At 41.4% G+C, this 18763-nt stretch overlaps 1 protein-coding gene across 1 annotated transcript in view; it reads right to left on the reverse strand.

Annotated features, from left to right (window-relative positions):
• The window catches only part of MAP2K6 (mitogen-activated protein kinase kinase 6), a 116867-nt gene extending 104217 nt beyond the window's left edge, over positions 1-12650 (reverse strand). Inside the window, exon 1 of the mRNA XM_056854220.1 lies at positions 12359-12650. Within this exon, the coding sequence (XP_056710198.1) occupies positions 12359-12374 (16 nt within the window). The 5' untranslated portion in view covers positions 12375-12650. The remainder of the gene's footprint in view (positions 1-12358) is intronic.
• Between the last annotated feature and the right edge of the window lie 6113 nt (positions 12651-18763).

Consider the following 18763-nt stretch of genomic DNA (forward strand, 5'->3'; position numbering starts at 1 on the left):
TAATACTAGACACTAACAATCCATTCTTTGCTGTCATCCTTCCCAACACAGTGCTTGCAAGACCTGTTTCCAGTTATATCTATCAGGCAGAAATTTTTAAAAAATCTCATTGATGTCCACTGATTTGCTATTAACTAAGAGTGGGAGAATATGTGCCATTAGAGTGGGCAATTTGTCCCTTGGCACATTGGTGAGAGATAAGCATCTCAATTTTGTTAAGCAGATGAATGCTAAATGTTTTTGCTTATTGTGCTGATTTCAACCATTATGTAGCACTTTAAGAACAGCCAAAGTTAAGAGAATATTGAGAGCTGATGCCGTAGCGAAGAAGGAGAGCTAGTTTTTATATGCAACTTTCCCATTTAAGGAAGAATCAAACCGGCTTACAATCACCTTCCCTTCCCCTCCCCACAACAGACACCCTGTGATGTAGGTGGGGCTGAGAGAGCCCTAAGAGAGCTTTGACTTGCCCAAGGTCACTCAACTGGCTTCATGTGTAGGAGTGGGGAAACAAATCCAGTTCACTGGATTAGCATCCACCGCTCATGTGGAGGAGTGGGGAATCAAACCCAGTTCTCCGGGTCAGACTCCACTGCTCCAAACCACCTCTCTTAACCACTACACCATGCTGGCAAAGAATGCACACTGAAAGAGTCCCACTTCAGATATTACTAAGCCATGAACTCATTAAGTGGCCCTTAGCAAAACATTGTTGTCTCGCCCCTCCCTGCCCCCCATCAGCTATTTGGGAGTAAGACTCCTCACTTCTAGGGTTGCCAAATCCAGGTTGGGAAATACGTGGGAATTTTTGGGACAGAGCCTGAGGAGGGGGGAGTCTGGGGGAGGGGCTTCAATGCCATAGAGTCCAATGGCTAAAATGGCCATTTTCTCTGTCGGCTGGAGATCAGTTGTAACAGGGGAAGAGATTCAAAACTGATAAAAGGAAATATTTCTTCACACAAACCATAGTTAAATTGTGGAACTCCCTGTCCCAGGATGTGGTGATGGCTGCCAACTTGGAAGGCTTTAAGACGGGAGTGGACATGTTCATGGAAGAGAGGAGTATTCATGGCTACTAGTAAAAATGCATAGTAGTCATGATGCATACCTGTTCTCTCTAGGATCAGAGGAGCATGCCGAATATATTAGGTGCTGTGAAACACAGGCAGGATGGTGCTGCTGCAGTTGTCTTGTTTGTGGGCTTCCTGGAGGCACCTGGTTGGCCACTGTGTGAACAGACTGCTGGACTTGATGGGCCTTGGTCTGATCCAGCAGGGCCTTTCTTATGTTCTTATCACCATAAAGTAAATAAAGTTGCCATTTTCCATTTTACTGTGGTGTGAAGTTTGCAACATGAGAAAAACAAACAAACCACAATTATTTCACAGGAGGGGCTCTCATTATTTTCCAACCGGCAGCTCTCATTGGTCAGCAAATGACCTCCTAAGCATTATTTTTAGAAACGGAAAACTACCAAATACATGGGTGGAAAGAAACGTTATAGTTATTCCCAAACCAGAAAAAGGCCCAGCTCTAACTAGCTCCTATAGACCAATTAGTCTCCTAAATATTGATTACAAAATCTTAACTTCAATCTTAGCAAATCGATTATAACAATAAATAAATATATTAACCCCGACAAAACAGGTTTCATCCCTAAAAGATATTTAACATCGAACATCCAGAAAATTTTTAACCTGCAGGAATATATAAAGAAGACAATGGATAAAGCTGCTTTTCTATTCTTAGATGCTGAAATAGTGTTTGATTGGGTGGAACATCAATATTTGAAAGAAACCATACTTAGTTTTTATTTTGGAGAATTTTTTTACAAATGGATTAACATCATACATAACAAATGTCAAGCTAAAATAACAGCCCATTCCTGAGGGGGGCCCCAAACCTCTTAGGAGGCAGAGTGACCCCGCCGCCAGCGTAAGTGCATGTAATCACATGATTACATGCACTTACGCTGGCAGGGAGGCCAGTCCCAGTGGCGGCCAAGCACCGTGGGACCACACCTCGCCCCTCCGCTGGTGCAGCCTCTCCGTAGCACAGGCCATGGTGTAGAGAGGCCGCGCCGGCACATGGGGCATTCCGGGGGCTTTTAGCCCCATTTAAAACATTCCGGGGGCTTTTAGCCCCATTCCGCGGCATGCATGAGTCAGCTTAGGAAGAAGCACCGCTGCGCCTTTTCCCCGCCGACTCTGCATGCCATCAGCTCAGGAATGGGCTGTAAGAATTAATGGGGAAATAACAGAAAGTTTTGATATCATGCGAGGTGTTAGGCAAGGCTGCCCTTTGTCGGCTCTGTTATATGCTCTATCTCTAGAACATTTAGCAATCTCAATAAGAGATAATAATCAAATTAAAGGAATACAGATTAAAGGAGAGGAACTTAAATTAAGCCTTTATGCAGATGATATAGTGCTTTTGCTAACAGAAACAGATAAATCTGGAACCGAGATTAGAAAAGTTATCACAAAGATTAGTAAAATATGTGGACACAAATTAATTGCAAATAAATCAGAAGCTTTTTTTGAACATTGATAACAAAAAGGAGCAACAAATATGGGCAGAAGATCTAAGAAAAACAGAAAACATTAAATATTTAGGTATTTGGCTAAGTAAAGATAGAACTAAATGTTTAAATTTAAACTGCGGGGAAATAGCTAAAGAACTAAAAGAATATGTTCAAAAATGGCTTCCTTTAAATGTCACATTTCTAGGTCAAGTAAACTTAATCAAAATGATAATCCTACCAAAAATAAATTTTCTTTTCAATAACCTATTTGTAGATATACCAAAGAAAATGATTGAAGAATGGCAAAAGATCTGTAACAGATTTATTTGGCAGAATAAAAAATCATTCAGAAATATCAATCTATATGAACCTAAAGGTAAAGGAGGGATAGGTAAAGGTCCCCTGTGCAAGCACTGGGTCATTCCTGACCCATGGGGTGACGTCACATCCCGATGTTTTCAAGGTAGACTTTGTTTGTGGGGTGGTTTGCCAGTACCTTCCCCAGTATTCTTCCCTTTACCCCCAGCAAGCTGGGTACTCATTTCACCGACCTCGGAAGGATGGAAGGCTGAGTCAATTTTGAGCCGGCTACCTGAAACTGACTTCCGTCGGGATCGAACTCAGGTCGTGAGAAGAGCTTTTGACTGCAATACTGCAGCTTAACACTCTGCGCCACAGGGCTCGTAAAGGAGGGATAGGAATGCCAAATTTACTAGTATACTATCAGGTAGCCAGGGTAAGATGGTTAAAATCATGGGTAGTAAAGGATGAAAAGGAATCTTATATTAAAATTGAACAAGACTTTGTTAAATTTCCGCTAAATAAATGGCCATGGGTAAAACAATAGGGGAAAAAATTATAATACAGATAATAACTGTATTAATACCATTTTAAAACAATGGGATGTATTAAGAGAGAAACTAGCCCCAGATATTTCCCCACTGTCTTCCTTCCTTTGGAACATCTTAGCCGAGAATCCAGAATTCCAACTTCCTTGTGGAATAAAGACAGATAAACAGAATGATTATCATTATTGGATTAAAAATAATAACAAATTAGAACCTCTAGAAAAAAATTGGATAAAAAGGAAGTTAATATTACAATTATAAAATATTTACAATGAAAAAGTATTGGAATAATTTAAAAGCAAAGGAACTGAAATTAGAGAAAAACCAGAGTTTGAGAAATTAATGCTCCAAGATAGAGTTTCAACTTCAAGCATATATGCAATTTTATTAAAAGATAATTTAAATTCAACATTGGGTTCTAGGGACAAATGGAACATTTATTTAGATAAACCGCTGAATGATCAAGAATGGGAATATATTTTTTCAAAGGGATTAGATTTCTCCGTTAGTTTGCAAATAAGAGAAAATCTAATTAAGATGGTATATATGTGGTATTTAACTCCAATTAGAACAAGTAAAACTATCAGTGAATGATAGTTGTTGGTACTGTGATAAAAAGCAGACTTCATACATATGTGGTGGAAGTGTGAGAGAGCTATAACGTTCTGGACTGAAATAGTGAAATACCTGTCTGTTGGAATGGAGATTGACCTTCTGTGTAAACCTGATAAACTTTTGTTAAATTTAGTCCCTAACCTAACTGAAGGAAAACGATGTATGGGGTTACACATGATAACAGCTGCCAGAATGACCTTTGCCAGACACTGGAAACAAAAAACGACTCCAAAGATAGAGGAATGGTTGGTTAAAGTTAAAGAAATATATGTATTAATAAAGTTACCGTATTTTTCGCTCCATAGGACGCACCACTCCATAAGAGGCAGCTAGTTTTTAGAGGAGGAAAACAAGAAAAAATCTTGTTTTCCTCCTCTAAAAACTTGTCTTATGGAGTGAATGCTGGCTGGGCGCGTGCTCGTTGGGATGGCGCGAGCCGGCGTTCCCCGCCTTGACGGCCAGCTGGGAGGCGGGCGGGGTGCGCAGAGCCGGCTGGGTGCGCTGGAACGACACGAGCCAGCTTTCCCCGCCCCGACGGCCAGCTGGGAGGCGGGCAGGGCCCACAAAGCCGGCTGGGCGCGCTGGAATGACGCGAGCCAGCTTTCCCTGCCCCAACGGCCAGCTGGGAGGCGGGCGGGGCACACAGAGCCGGCTGGGCGAGCTGGAACGACGCGAGCCAGCTTTCCCCGCCCCGACGGCTAGCTGGGAGGCGGGCGGAGCGCACAGAGCCGGCTCACATCGTTCCAGCGCGCCAAGCCGGCTCTGTGCGCACATTCGCTCAATAAGACGCACAGACATTTCCCCTCAATTTTGAGGAGGAAAAAAGTGCGTCTTATGGAGCGAAAAATACGGTAACAACAAATCAAAAAAGTGGTGATACAGTGAGCCTAGATGAGCTATGGTTACGAGCTGTAAATAAAATGGAAAATCTTATAATCAAGGGTGAGAAAGGACAATGTGCTGCGATGATAGTCTAGCTATTTTACAGAGGACTAAACAGTGTTTTTGGTGTGGTAGTATGAACAAGGATATTGGAATAAGTTGTATCTGTTAAATGTTTAAGTTTACATATATATATTGTATTTTAAACTATGAAGATTGTTGTATGTTTTTTGTTGAGGTTTATTTTATTGAATAAATTGATTTTTAAAAAAATTCAATTGAGCTTTCTTAAAAAGTAATCCTATGCCCTCTTACCTGGGTGTAAGACCTGTTCAATACAGACACTTACTTCTGAGTAGACATGCAAAGGATTGAGCACTCTGGCAAGAATATGGAAGAGATGCATTAATTCTTGGTGTTATTTTTAATTTAAATTTTAAATAGCCAAAGAAAAAATAAATCTGGTAACCCTCAAGGCTCAACAAGATCCATTTGTTGTGTCTGCAATTATAGCGTCATGAGCTATAAAAATTATAATCAGATAGTTGTGTTCGTACATTCACATAAAAAACTGTGAATACTTTATGTAAGCACAATAAATGTTTCTATAAATTCAACATTAAGGAAATTTTTGTCTGGATAACTTACATTTAAGAAAGTTATAAAATAGGCAAACTTGCAGTTTAAATCAGGGTTGCCAGGTACCCCTGGCAACCGGCAGGGGATGGAGGGAGAGGTGAACTTACTAGCTGTAAAGAGAAGCCAGCATCGATGAGTTGACATCACTTTCAGAAGTGATGTCATCATGTCGCCATTGACCGTGGGGACGTTCTGGGCAAAAACTCTATGGTAGAAGCCATTTTTAGCATATTTTGCCCAAATACCAGAGCATCCCCATGGTCATTGGTGACATGATGTCACTTCTAGAAGTGACATCAACATGTCGATGCTAGCCTCCATTTACACCTAGTAAAAAACCCCACCAGCTGGCTGAACGGCACCAGAGGAAGGGAGCTCAGAGTGGGGGATCCCCTGTTCCCAGCGGGGGGATATCAACCCTAGTTAAAATACATGAAAACAATGGCTGTCAAAAACCTACGGTCCAAAATTCGCATGACAATAAGTCAATGGATGGCCATAGGGTCACCATACCAATAAAGTTAGGAACCAATTACAAAGGTGCTTTATATTCCTCACCAGCATTATCAGGGATCAAGTATAAAGGCTAAGACTGCCTTTTCCCATATGAACTTATCCAATCACTCCAGTCATCTTCTGAGGCCCTGCTTCTTGTGCCGCTGCCATCTGAGTCTAGACACGTAACAACTTGAGAAACTGCCATCTTGGATGTGGCACTGAAACTTTGGAACTCCCTCCCCAGTTTGTCTCCCTCTACTATTGTCTTCCACTTGCCAGTTAAGACATTTTTGTTCTGCTTGGAGATCCCTCACTCTTATTTGACCTTTTCCCTGCACATGTGCCTATGTGCTTATAAGTTTATGTTTAATTGTTTTAAATATTTGCATTTTAAACACAGTTGTAATGTTTGAAATGTTCATCCACCTTGAGGGCTCTAAGTTTGGTAGAAAGCCAGCTTGGAAGTGCTTAAAATAAATAAATAAATAATCAAAAACATTTGGGAAAGATTACTTAAATATAGCTACATACTTTATAAACTGAAAAATTTGCAATCCTTCTGTGATATGCAGAATTTGCATGTCTTCTAAATCTGTGGCACAGATGGTTTCTATTTAGTATGCTTTCAAATTTTAACCTGAAATTCAGTGCCACTCTGGATCAATAGTAATAACCTAATAGTGACATTTAGATCGGGCAAGTAAGAACACCTTTCAATTAGTAAACAAACTTTATCTAGCAGGCGTTTCTTCCCTTTCCATTATATGTTCCCATTCCCTCCACACTTTTTACTGCGGCTCTTACTTCACCAAAACTGTTCCTGGATTTGAGGGCACGCTATAAATGGGATTTAAGGTAAAGGGCTGTCATTGAAAAAGAAAGATTGTAGACCCCCCCACACACACACACACACAGACATACCCTGGAACACTTCATAATTTAGGGTTAGGGCAACTCTGGAGATTTAGGGGTAGAATTTGGGGAGGAAAGGGTATAATTCCATAGATTCAACCCTCCAAATTAGCCATTTTCTTAGGGGAAATCTCTGTAGTCTGGGAAATCTCCAGGCCACACCTGGAGTTTGGCAACCCTACTTCACATCTGTGTGTCAGGTTCTCAGGATCATGGCCTTTATTCAAATATTTGTATCCCACCTTTCTCCAGCAAAAAGGGGAACCCAAGGCATCTCATAATTATTTATACTTGAAAGTAATCTTCCAGTAGTGCATTCCATCTAAATGTTGACTTGCTAGCACCTAAGGTTGTCAAATCTGGGTTGTGAAATAACTGGAGATTTTGGAGGTGGAACCTGAGGAGGGCACGCTTTGTGGAGGGGATCAGCTGTAATAACAGGAGAACTCTAGCCACTACCTGGACCCTACTATCACCTAAACCTAATTATCCTTTGGTTAAACAATACAGAGTATTACTTTTGTACTGATCCTGTTTTGACCAGCTCTGTAAATAATAAATTACATACCAGTACACAGTATGATCAAGATCACACGCAAAACCAAGTCAGACATAATCATTGGCCAACTTCTTCAAACTGAGCAAGCTGCGAAAGTGATTCACTCCTATTGGTCAAGTGCAAAGCTCTCCCAGTATTTTAGAAGCACTACATCATAATCTGACTTGGTAGCTCCAGGTAACCACCAAATATCTACTTAATTAAAATTCAGAAGCATTCCAGTTTCAAAAAGTCTGTTAAGAACTGCTAGGACAGTGCATGGCTCAATGTCAACACAATGAAAATACTGTAAGCTAACTAGATCATAAGCCCACAAAGCTAGACACTCTAGGATACCACTTTGCTCAACTGCACTTCCTAATAATCATTGCCAGTTTAATGTGATAGACACCACTTGACTTCCCAGATGTGTGAGAAATCAGTTAACAGGTTTTCCTGCAATAAAACCCTCTGGTACTAATGGGAACTTCTTTCCAAACAAAGATGCTCAGCATCCTAGGCTAAAGACCAGCAAAAACATGTGTAAGGTCTCTATATAATCCCTCCTGGCAATTCAAAGGTCAGAGATGTTGTGCAAACTGGCAATCCCCATATAAACTCCCACTGTGGTGTACTTGATTAGAACACCTCTCTAAAATGAAGAAATAATGGGAAATGGGGTGGGACTGTATGCATCCATGCAGTATTCTTTACATAGACATGTACTCAGGCACAGTTCAGAGAGCCTACATAAATAGTTCACATGCACTACCCAACCTTAACACTGCTTTTAGGACCAGTTCACACATTTGTATGTAATTTACAGTTCAATCCTAAGAACACTTTCTTGGAAGGAAGCCCAATTGAATAGAACCCAGTTGGAGACTGAGTACACCTGAGCAAGCCTAAGCAGGTCAAGTCAGAATTAAACTCAGGTCTATTCAATGGGATTTATTCCCAGGATCCCCAAGTGTTTTTAGGATTGCAACGTCAAACACATGAATACATGAAGCTGCCTTATCAGACTCTTGGTTCATCAAAGTCAGTATTGTCTACTCAGACTGGCAGCAGCTCTCAAGGGTCTCAGGTAGAGGTCTTTCACGTCACCTACTTGCCTAGTCCCTTTAACTGGAGAGGCCAGGGACTGAACCTGGGACCTTCTGCATGCCAAGCAGATGCTCTACCTCTGAGCCACAGCCCCTCCCCTAGTTAGTCTCTTCTCAAACTTTTCAGCTGTGTGAATTATCTCCACTGGGCAAAGGCAAATACTGTAAGCAAATACTGTAAGCTAACTAGATAATTGAGAATGGATTGACAACATATTTTATTTAAGAGTTTTATTGGTCTCTTTTCCCTTAAGACAGGGGTGTTAAACATAAGGTCCGAGGGCCGGATCCATCCCCTTGAGAGCTCTTATCCAGCCCTCAAGTCAGCCGAGGCAGCCACACACACCCCTCAGACTGGGCTAGCTAGACATAACCTGGCCCGACCAGGTGACGTCTGTCATATCCAGCCCTTGTAACAATGGAATTTGACACCCCTGCCCTAAGAAGTCCTCGGAGTGGCTTAAAAAAAACATAGTACAAGAAATTTAGTCAACAAAGCTATAACAACAAAACAGTCTCCTAAACAGAAGTGCAGTGATTAAAATCAGCCAGGAGTGTCTGGTCCAAACGAAACTGTAGTGAATGGACCTACAACTTCTGGCTACGAAAAAGCTATATTGGCTACCGATAAGAGCCACAATTTCCATCTGAAATATAGGAGAAAGCATCACCATGGTGCTATTTACAGGCATGCTTTACGGAATGCCACACCCACTTCAGTTTATGTAATAACAACAGGGGTGGGGAACCTTTTTTCCGCCAAAGGCCAGTTGGATATTTATAATATCATTTGCAAGCCATACAAAATTATCAACTTAAAAATTAGCCGACCAAGCCCCAAGCAGGCAGCAGCCCCAGATGACCCCCCCCTAGCGCGGGCAAGCAGGCAGGCATCCAACTGGTGGTGCACTTGCCCACCTGGTGGCACAAGATGGTCTGTTGCACCAGACAGGCGTTGCCTTCAGCCACACGCCGGAGTTGCTCCTGCTCCGCATGGTCGGGGCTGGATTCTACAGCTGGCTCCTGCTACCTCTGCCTGCAGGGATGAAATGAGGACACACTGGCTAAGAATTTGTCCCCCCCATTCTGGCCCTCCCCCTTTAACCCCTCTATTGTCACCACTTCCTCCCCCAGCCCTCTTGTAGTACAGAGGGAATATGTTTCTCCACGGCCTGGGTGGGAAACGGTTAATACAGTTTCTTGGGCGGTCCTAGCAGCTCCATAGCTAACGACTCTTCTGCAAGGGAGAAAAAAGGTTCTTTTTCCTGGCAAAACAAACTCACATCCGCCTTGAATAGAGGCTATTCTTGTCCGCGGGAGGGAGCGGATCACCAGTCTTAGATCCTTCTGAGCTAGAGATCTGCCAGGACCCATGAAGGGCCAGACCAAATGATTTTGTGGGACTTAAATGGCCCCCAGGCCTGACGTTCCCACCCCTGAATAACAACGCACAAGGCAACATACAGAACAAATACTTGGAATATGATTGTGCGGGAATGGGGAGGAGGTGCATTCTCTTTTTATTAACCTCCTTTGTTGGAAAGGAAGAACACATAGAAGAAAATGGATCCAGGAACAGTTCTCAAGACGTTGCCTCTCTTCATGACATAAAATGAATGGATGTCCCAAGAACTCAGAATGCCATGAAACTTCTTCATATACGTTCTCAGCTGAAATAATGCCTAAACTATTGCTAGCATTCCACCCATTATTTCTGCCTCTCACTTCTTCCACTGTCTCCGTTGTTCACCTCCCCCCTTTTAAATTTCAACTGCAAGATCTTTGGGGCAGGGACTGTTTTTTACTTATATTAATTGAGGGTTCTGTACCTGATTTGTGCTTTGTCAACAACACAAAATAATATGACATGAATCTCAGAAACAGCATGTGGCCTTTACTTCTGCAGTTTTAATCTGGCATCAGATTTCCTTTATTTTTTAAAAAATAGATCTTTTGGTGCCTGTAGAACCCACACTGGCCCGATCGGTCCTCTAAAACACCCAACGAAAATATCCTATATTTAAACATCTATTGTAACATATACTATATATGCAATTTTTATTGCAAAAATGCAATTTGATTTAAAGCCTTTAATGCGCACGTAACTCAAACACTGCAAGCACTGTGGATGAAAAAGGTCACAATGGAAAGGAAGCAAGAAAAGAACCACTCATTGAAATTCTGAGTTAGCTAATTCCCCCCCCCCTTCCTATCTGGAACTCTGCTGGGGGGTAAACAAAACTGAATTTGATATAGAAGAAACTGCAACCTGAAACTGGGGGCCCTTTTAATTTAATTGAGGCAAATCCTGTGGAGAACAGGAATCCTTTTGCTGGGAAAAAGAGAGGCCCTGGTCACTTATTTTTCTGGGGAGGGGGGTTCATGCATCTTCTCCCTTCCCTCCTCTATTTGCTAAATGAGGGAATCCCCTCTTGGCCTCTTAATAAACTAACACGTTGGATGAGAAACCTCAAGTGAGTACCACAATTCTGTAGGCATCTTTTTTGAGGCTGGCAAAACTGACTGGACTCTTTCTGCTGGGAGCTTCCAATCATCTTCCGATTGGCTGAAATGACTGCAACAAATAGGGCATAAATTATGCAATTCAACTGCCTCAAAGTGCAAGTGTGCGTTCTTAGAGGTTTGGAGTAATACGCTCCCTTTCAATGAACATTGGGCAGTTCTGCCTATCGCTCCTGTTCTTTTGCACAACTGTAGATGTATCCCTCTACTCATAATTTCTGCACTACAATTTCTACAAGTGGTTTCCCTAAGTGCATCCTCAGCCCTGTGCACAGAATCCCAAATTCTTCCTACCACCACTCCCCTGCAGCCTATACATTGCATAATGAAAATTGTAAGTTCACAAAATTGCGTTGATATCACGAATTTACCCAGCAGAAGACACATACAGAAAGACACAGGATAGCTGCACTGGTTTCTACTCGAATCAATGCCTCTCTAAAAGTTTGAATGGGACGCTATAGCCCACTCTTCAGGTTTTGCAATGGACCCAACATATTATCTTATCCCGTTTGCCAGATTTTATTATCTTGACAGCCTTAAACAGAAATAGAATGGTCTCTAATTGTTTTTTTAAAAGATCTGCTCTGACTCCATTCAAAACACCAAAAATTTAATAAATCGGTACTTATGCATGTAACTCCACTTCCTTGCATCACTTTCGTAAATCTCGCCATAAAAGCTACACTCAGTGCCTGCGACGGGGGGGGGGGGTCGGTCTGTGGAAAATGAGCTCAGCTCTGGCACCAGAACAATACTTTTCCATGGAAACAGGTATATATTCTTAGTAACTCCACTCAAGTTTCAGATTACATTTTCACCAGATACTTTTTTTGCATAAAGTTTGGTTTAAATTTGCACGATAAATTGTTCCCAGTTTCGCCGGAGTTTACCATTTTTATGCTGTAGATGTAGATATAGATACATATAAAGAGACTCGTGCTTAGGCTTTCCAATACCCTTTATCTGTTCTAATTGTGCAAAAGGCAAAAAGAGCGCAGTAATCCCAGGAGAAGAATGCAAACAGCGTCAACGCACAGCTGAACTGCAAGCCCTGCCTTACAGGAACTGTGTGTGTGTGTGTGTGTGTGTTTATGTGCGCGCGCGAGTGTGTGTGTGCCTGCAAAAAAGGCACATACTAAACAGGAAATGCAACTGCCTCAAAGCCTCAAACTTCAAAATGCAATTGCATCCCGAAAATTGCATGCATGCAATTCCAAAATGCATGAACGACTTTTTGCATAATTGCAAGGAACATAAGTCGAAGCCTTACCTCTTTGCTGAGACATTTTCCCCTCTGCTTTGATGGGGGAGGGGAGCACAAAAGACTTTGCCTTCTCTCTTCAGTAGCTAGTTTTGCAACAAAGATGCAAACTGCAAGCGCTCAATCTTCATGCAACTGGAGTTTTTCTTACTTCTTACAACAGAGCTCCTTGCAGAGGAAAGAGCTGCAATTGCACACCTTGCAAAACAGATTGCAAAGTGGGTCCCCCCCCCCTTATTGCAATGGTAAAGAAGGCTCTGCTGCACCTACATGATGGGCCAGGGCTGGCAGCTAAAAGCTCCAAACTTGGAACCGAGTGTCTCAGTGCGCAGACGTTCTTTCTACGACCAGAGCTTTGATTTCTGGGTAATGTAGTTCCTCCGGATTTCCGCAGAGTATTTCATAGAAAAGACTCCTTGGCTTGATGTTTTGCATTTTTTAATTTAAGATACAGGGGGGGGTCGTCTGTTTTGGGGGGCGAAGGGAAATATTAGATCGTATCAAAAAGGTAAGTAGGAAATGTAAAGGGCAGCTCATCGTTTAATAGTCTGTAGTCCAGAGCTGCTGAGAAGCATTAGGTAGTATGTAACCCTGTTGCAAAACATATTTTCTACCTATTTACAATTTTATAATTACGTATGAATTGCCATTCTGTACTGTTGTCTATGTAATCCAGCTCTTTGCATCCACAGTTCTCATAAGTAAGGGAAATTGGTAATATAGGCAAACTCTCCCTTTCACCCCAGTCTTTTGTAATCAGAAGTATAATAATTTGTCATTAAACACAGAGACTAGATTCTTATCTGAGATAGCCGCTGGAACTATTCTACATTAATGTGGTTTATACTTTTAAAAATTATCAAATCAATTACAATACTGCAGGGAACTGTTAATAACAACATTTTTCTCACTTCATATTAAATAAATTCCAACCTTCTAAATAGACTCAGCCCATAACAATGTTCACAATATGCATTGTTTTGAAATCACAAAAACTGATGCTCCACCACAATATTTAATGCAGTAAATTGCTTTTAATCAATCAGGATTTCTTCATCTGGTGTTAAATCAAAGGAAGGTCTTTTGATTTTTAGGATTTTTGGAACTGAAATTATCTCTGGAAATAATAAATTCAAGATCAGGTTGGTCTCGGTTTTAGATCTTTTTTCTTGTAAACATAAGAACCATTATTGTTCTAACAAGTACTATTGCTTTGGTCACCTGCACTCATACCAATCCCTGAAAAACAATATTCTGGTATCTGGGCACAGCCAGTGGGATCAAAGGGGTCAGGGGAAATGTGTAAGCGTCTCAGTCTTCAAAACCAGGAATGGAGCCCAGTGATAGAAGGAGCCCATGTCTCCAGGCTAAATCAGTTTGAATGGGGCACAGAATAAATTGGCAGGCAATTAGCTGACAAAGACTAATTATCTTTACATTTAACAGAATGCTGCTGCATTTTATGGTAAATGAAGTTTTCCAACTGTCTTCAAGAGCACCCCACATAGATTTCAGTACAGTAATCAAGCCTGGCAGTTACAAAGGCATTGATCTGCAGAGGAAGATTCCAGTCTCCAAGGAGGGATACAACATTTACATATCACTGGTGAAAAGCTACTCTAGAGACCAGTTACCTGTTTATTAAAGAGTTAATTCTGCATCCAAGATGACATGAAGACTACATCAACATGTGCTGATACAGCAATAACCACCCCATTAGGCCTAGGCATATTACACCTACATTTGGGTATTACAGGAGTTCTGTAACAGCATCACTTCCAGCTTCTCCAGTTTTAGTTCTGTTCAAACCCATATTTCAAGCACTGGTACAGGAACTTCAGCAGTTCCTGAAGAACATAAACTGGGTTTCATCAGCATATTGATGACATCCAGCTCCCAAGCTCTAAATGATCTCACTCCATGACTTTACCTAGCTTCAGTTAAAGCCCTTCTGACTCTGAGCTCAGATCACCTTCTTGACTCAGATGCAGAAATAGACATGGTAATGCTATATGGATAGTCGGTTTGTCCAGAACTGCTGAATAGACTTTTCTGGCTCCAGGGCAAATACTACATTCAGCTTCCCACTGGGACAGGATCCCTGGTCATATGACAGCTATTGGGTTCCCCTTTGTATGCTGCCTTGAGTCTGTCTCTCTAGGTTAGCTTTTCATAGTGCGAATTTACACAGATGTGTGCCATTGTCTCTGGACTGAGCACCATTTGTTACTTTAGTCATGCTGAAAACTGGGGTGGAGATCTGCTCTGTCTGTAACAATTTTATCCTTCCCTTCCTCCAAGGACTCAGGGTAATATAAATGGTCCACCTGACTCCCAATTTATCCTTGCAACAGTCTGGTGCAGTAAGTTAGGTTGAGAGAAAATGAGTAGCCTAAAATCACCAAGTTCATTTATGCATGCTCACTGTAACCTCCTCTATTCCCTGTTTCAGCCAGGATCTAACTTTTCAGTATGCACAATATCCCATTGGTAGCTTGACGCTGTTCGAACGCAAAACCAACCCTGGTCCTCCCATTCCTCTGTTAATCCAACTTTTCCCTCTCCCCTGAGCTCAGCCCGGCTCAAATTTCCGTGAAGATGGCAAGCAGGGGAAACACAAAAGATTGGCTTCTCTCACAGCCAATCACAAAGCAGTGTGTAAAGAGGTGGGGATTCAAGTGCTTCCTACTACCTCAGAGCTTTTTCTGAGCAAAAGAAAGGCTTTTTAAAAATGAGGCTTGGATTTCTCCCCCCCCCTCCTTCTTTCAGATTGCTCCTTTTTTTGTTTTTTGTTCTTAAAATGCTTTTTTATGCAGCAGTTGGGTTTCGCGGGGAGGAAATCTCTCATGGTGAGCACTGAAAAGTAAGCCAATTACAGAGCAGCATTTAAAGAGGCGGGACTTGATTTGAGCTTGGGAGGCGGCTGATGCATAGATTCCCAACAGAAAAGTGTGAGTCCAGCCAGCAACAAACCTCAGGAAAAAACCCCATGCATAAATGACCCCAGTGAACTTTATGGCCGAGTCCTACTGTGACTAGGGCTGGAATAGGTGTGGTCAAGCATGGCACCTGCAAGGATGATGTTCATAGCAGGCTGGGTGGGGAGTGATGTTCCATAGTCCCAAAGGATGACCAATGCAGTGGCTGTAGCATGACTTCTTAATGAGGTCAGTAATCCATAAAACACGACCAGTGCCTTCCTCCCCTCGGGCAGTTAACTTAGCCTCTCCAGTCTCACACTCCTCCTCCACTTCCGGACACCTCCTGCTTCTCCGGACCACTGCCTTAACGATGCAGCCATTGCTCAGGGGCCACCTTTTCTGGTTCTCGGCTCCACCCTGAGCTCTTTAGGCCCAACAGGGTGCCCTTACTCCATACTGCGGCTGCAAACACCAGCCACCCCATCCAGCCATCAGCATGCTTGGCCACACCTGCCCCATGGGTCTGGTCTCCTTGGGGTTTATTGCTCCCCGAGGGCCCAGGCTACCCTTGCCTTCCCAGAAGGGGTCCCTGCTTTCCACCAGGGTTTCTCTGGTATTCCCTGGGTGTCACACCTAGACTAGTCTCTCTAACCACTATAAATTAGTGGCTTTCAGATATTTTTAAATGATTTGATTTAGGCTTAATAAACAGGACAATAAACAGGAAATCTGTGGTACCTTCAAGATAAAATTTTATTCTAGCATAAGCTTTTGTGGACTACAGACCATTTCTGCAGATGCAGTGAGTAGACCTGAAGAAGTGGCCTCTAGTCTACAAATACTTGTACTGGAACAAAGGTTTGTTAGCATTTAAGGTAGCACAAGGTTCCTGTATACTTCTGCTGCTACTAGGAGTCTGCACCAAGAAAAAAATCGGTATAATTTAGGACCTGACATTAAGGGGGAAAACCTTTACTGTAATTACTGGATTTCAGGTAGGACATTACGGGTTTAGGTTTCAAACCCGTGTGTGTGTGTGTTGGACAACCAGATTTTTGACCATTATTGTTAATGGGGAACCAGTTCAAGGGTCTTGGGCAGCTGTTTTTAAAGTTAATTGGACCAAATTTGTACACTACATAGTCTTCTCTCAAATTTAAAGAAACTTTAAATTAAAACTCTCAAATTTAAAGAAACTTCTCCCAAGTTTCAAGCAAATTGGACCAAAAGGATCCAACTATATGGGCCTCCGAACAAGGTGCCCCCATCCTACTTGAATAGCCATAGGCTGGGAGAAAAAACAGCCCAGGCCCCACCCCGACAAGGAAGGGGAGAACAAAGGAGAAGGAGTAAGCTCTGTTCTACCTCCCTCTTTCTGAGGTGGGGTGGGTGACAACTAGGAGTCTTTTAAGTTGTAACACCATAACTCTAAAGCAGGGGTGTCGAACTCATTTGTTAGGAGGGCCGGATATAACATAAATGTCACTTGGTCAGGCCGGGCCATGTGTGCATAAATAAATAAATAAATAGCATAAAATGTAATGCCAGATACTGGAGATACAAACTTTACAAAAGACACAGGCAAAGTCAATTAATGATATTGTTTGACTTTGACTTCTGTCTCTATAATCTGCCTGATGAACTTTTTAAAACCAGCTTGGAGGACTTAAAGGGTAGAAAAACTGGAGCTACTGGGATCTCTTTCTTTGATTTTGGGATGGAAGAAATTGCAACGCAGATCTACTATGAAGATCATTCACCTGCAGAAGAAACTCTACCAACAACTTCCAAGGATGCTCTTCGACGTTTAGTGTTAATGAGGAAGAGAAGAAAATGCTGGAAATTCCGGACAAAGGGACTGATTTAAAAGAGTCTAGTTTTTCTTTTGGAAGAGATTAAAAAGGAACCGGTTAAAAGGCTTGGCTTTAATGGAAATAGAATTATATATGATATCAATGTACTAGAAATATAATTTGTATTAAATGAGTGTTTGGGAGAAATGAAGGATTTACAAAATAATTAATTTTTAATGGAAGTAATTAAATGTTTCCAACTGTTCTAATCCATTTATTATTAGTGAGATTTACTAACTTTCTTCCTTTTCTTTCTTTTTTTTCTTCATGATAGTATTAACTATTAATCTTCTCTCTGAAGAATATAAATGCTAAAGAGATTAATAAGTATTAGTAATAATATCAGGATTAGAATTTTATGCAAAAGAGACTACTAATTTATCACAAGATGGAGAGAGGTGTAGGGGAAGTCAACATATTTTTGATTATATATAAATATCTTCAACAATGTTTTTTATTGGATTTTACTTTTACTGTTTATATTAATTGTTGAACTTTGTGTTTAATACCTTTGGAAAAACAATAAAAAATTCATTAAAAAAAACACTCTGTTTTAGGAAATACCAATTTTAACCATCAAGGAGAATGATTCTTCAACTGGAGGAAGATGATCTGGGATATAATTTTTCTATTGCGGATTTCTTTCTCTCTACCCAATAAGTAAAATTACTCAGTGTGGCTTCAATTCACTCTTTACTTAGGCTCGCTGTATGCAGCATTCATAGATTTAAAGGCCACTTTTGATACTATTTCTAGAGATCATCTGTGGGCGAAATTGGCGAGCTCAACAATAGATAAGTGGCTTTTACATCTGATCATCAAATTGCACAAAATACAAAGCTCCAAATAAGATTTAGCCACGAGGGAACGTTGTCTGACACTATTCCGTCTCATAAAGGCATTAGACAGGGTTGTCTCATTGCCCCTTTCCTATTTAACATCTACATAAACCCCCTCATAAAATGTCTGCAAAAGGTAGATGTACACGCCCCAAAATTGGCAGAGGGAAAAAAATATCAATCTTTATGTATGCCGGCGATAGTCTTGTCACAGACCAGAGTGGCTCTATCTCGGGCTGTGGATGTTCTAAGCCAACAATGTCATGCTGAGCTCTTGGTAATTAATTACATAAAATCAAAAATAATGTGTTTCAGTAATAAATATAAATCATTTAACTGGAAAATTGGCGGGAATCCTATCAAACAGGTTAAAAACTTTAAATATCTGGGAGTTTTCTTCCAATACAATGGAAAAGCTACTGCACATATCTGATCTAACATTCTTAATGCTCAGAGAAGTGTCAACGCTATCCTCAGATTCTTTAGGACCAAAGGGAGGGCACATTCCATCAGCCCTAAAACCTTACTCAGCCAAATCCTTAGCTCAGCTTAGCTATGGATTCCATTTAGGATTCGCTACCAACTATGTGGCTTTGGAAAGGGTCCAATTGGGCTTCCTCAGAGCACTATTTAAAGTTCCTAAATGCACGTCCAATGTGGTACTAAGACAGGAGGCTGGTTTGTTTAGGGTAGAAACAAACATTTGGCAAATTTCCATCAATTATTGGCTGAGAGTTCATTTAAATCATAATGTATTACTCCCTCTCCTATTAGCAGCAGCTCCATATCCAAGATAGTCAT

The sequence above is a fragment of the Euleptes europaea genome, chromosome 1 (genome assembly GCF_029931775.1).
Source record: "Euleptes europaea isolate rEulEur1 chromosome 1, rEulEur1.hap1, whole genome shotgun sequence".
Lineage (NCBI taxonomy): Eukaryota > Metazoa > Chordata > Lepidosauria > Squamata > Sphaerodactylidae > Euleptes > Euleptes europaea.